Source organism: Haliaeetus leucocephalus, unplaced genomic scaffold (assembly GCF_000737465.1).
Source record: "Haliaeetus leucocephalus isolate CR32 unplaced genomic scaffold, Haliaeetus_leucocephalus-4.0 Scaffold186, whole genome shotgun sequence".
NCBI classification, from domain to species: domain Eukaryota; kingdom Metazoa; phylum Chordata; class Aves; order Accipitriformes; family Accipitridae; genus Haliaeetus; species Haliaeetus leucocephalus.
In genome coordinates, this window is record NW_010972622.1 from 649,420 (window position 1) to 649,654 (window position 235).

At 71.9% G+C, this 235-nt stretch overlaps 1 protein-coding gene across 1 annotated transcript in view; it reads right to left on the minus strand.

Moving 5' to 3' along the window:
* The window catches only part of CD63 (CD63 molecule), a 3,159-nt gene extending 2,930 nt beyond the window's left edge, over nucleotides 1-229 (minus strand). Inside the window, exon 1 of the mRNA XM_010565103.1 lies at nucleotides 83-229. Within this exon, the coding sequence (XP_010563405.1) occupies nucleotides 83-148 (66 nt within the window). The 5' untranslated portion in view covers nucleotides 149-229. The remainder of the gene's footprint in view (nucleotides 1-82) is intronic.
* Nucleotides 230-235: the final 6 nt, after the last annotated feature.

A 235-nucleotide genomic window follows, 5' to 3' on the forward strand; every position in this document is an offset into this window, starting at 1 on the left:
CCCGGAGCCCCCTCCCCGGCTCCCCCGGGGTGTGTGTGTCCCCCCCAGCGCCCCTCCCGGTTCCCCCCGGCCCCGCACTCACCCAGAAGATGAAGTTGAAGATAAAAACCAGGAACTTCACACATTTCATCCCGCCCTCGACCGCCATGGTCCGTCCTGCGGGAGCCGCCGCTTCAGCCCCGGTACCGGTACCGGCACCGCGCCCGGGCCCCGCACCCCCCCGGCCCGGTCCACA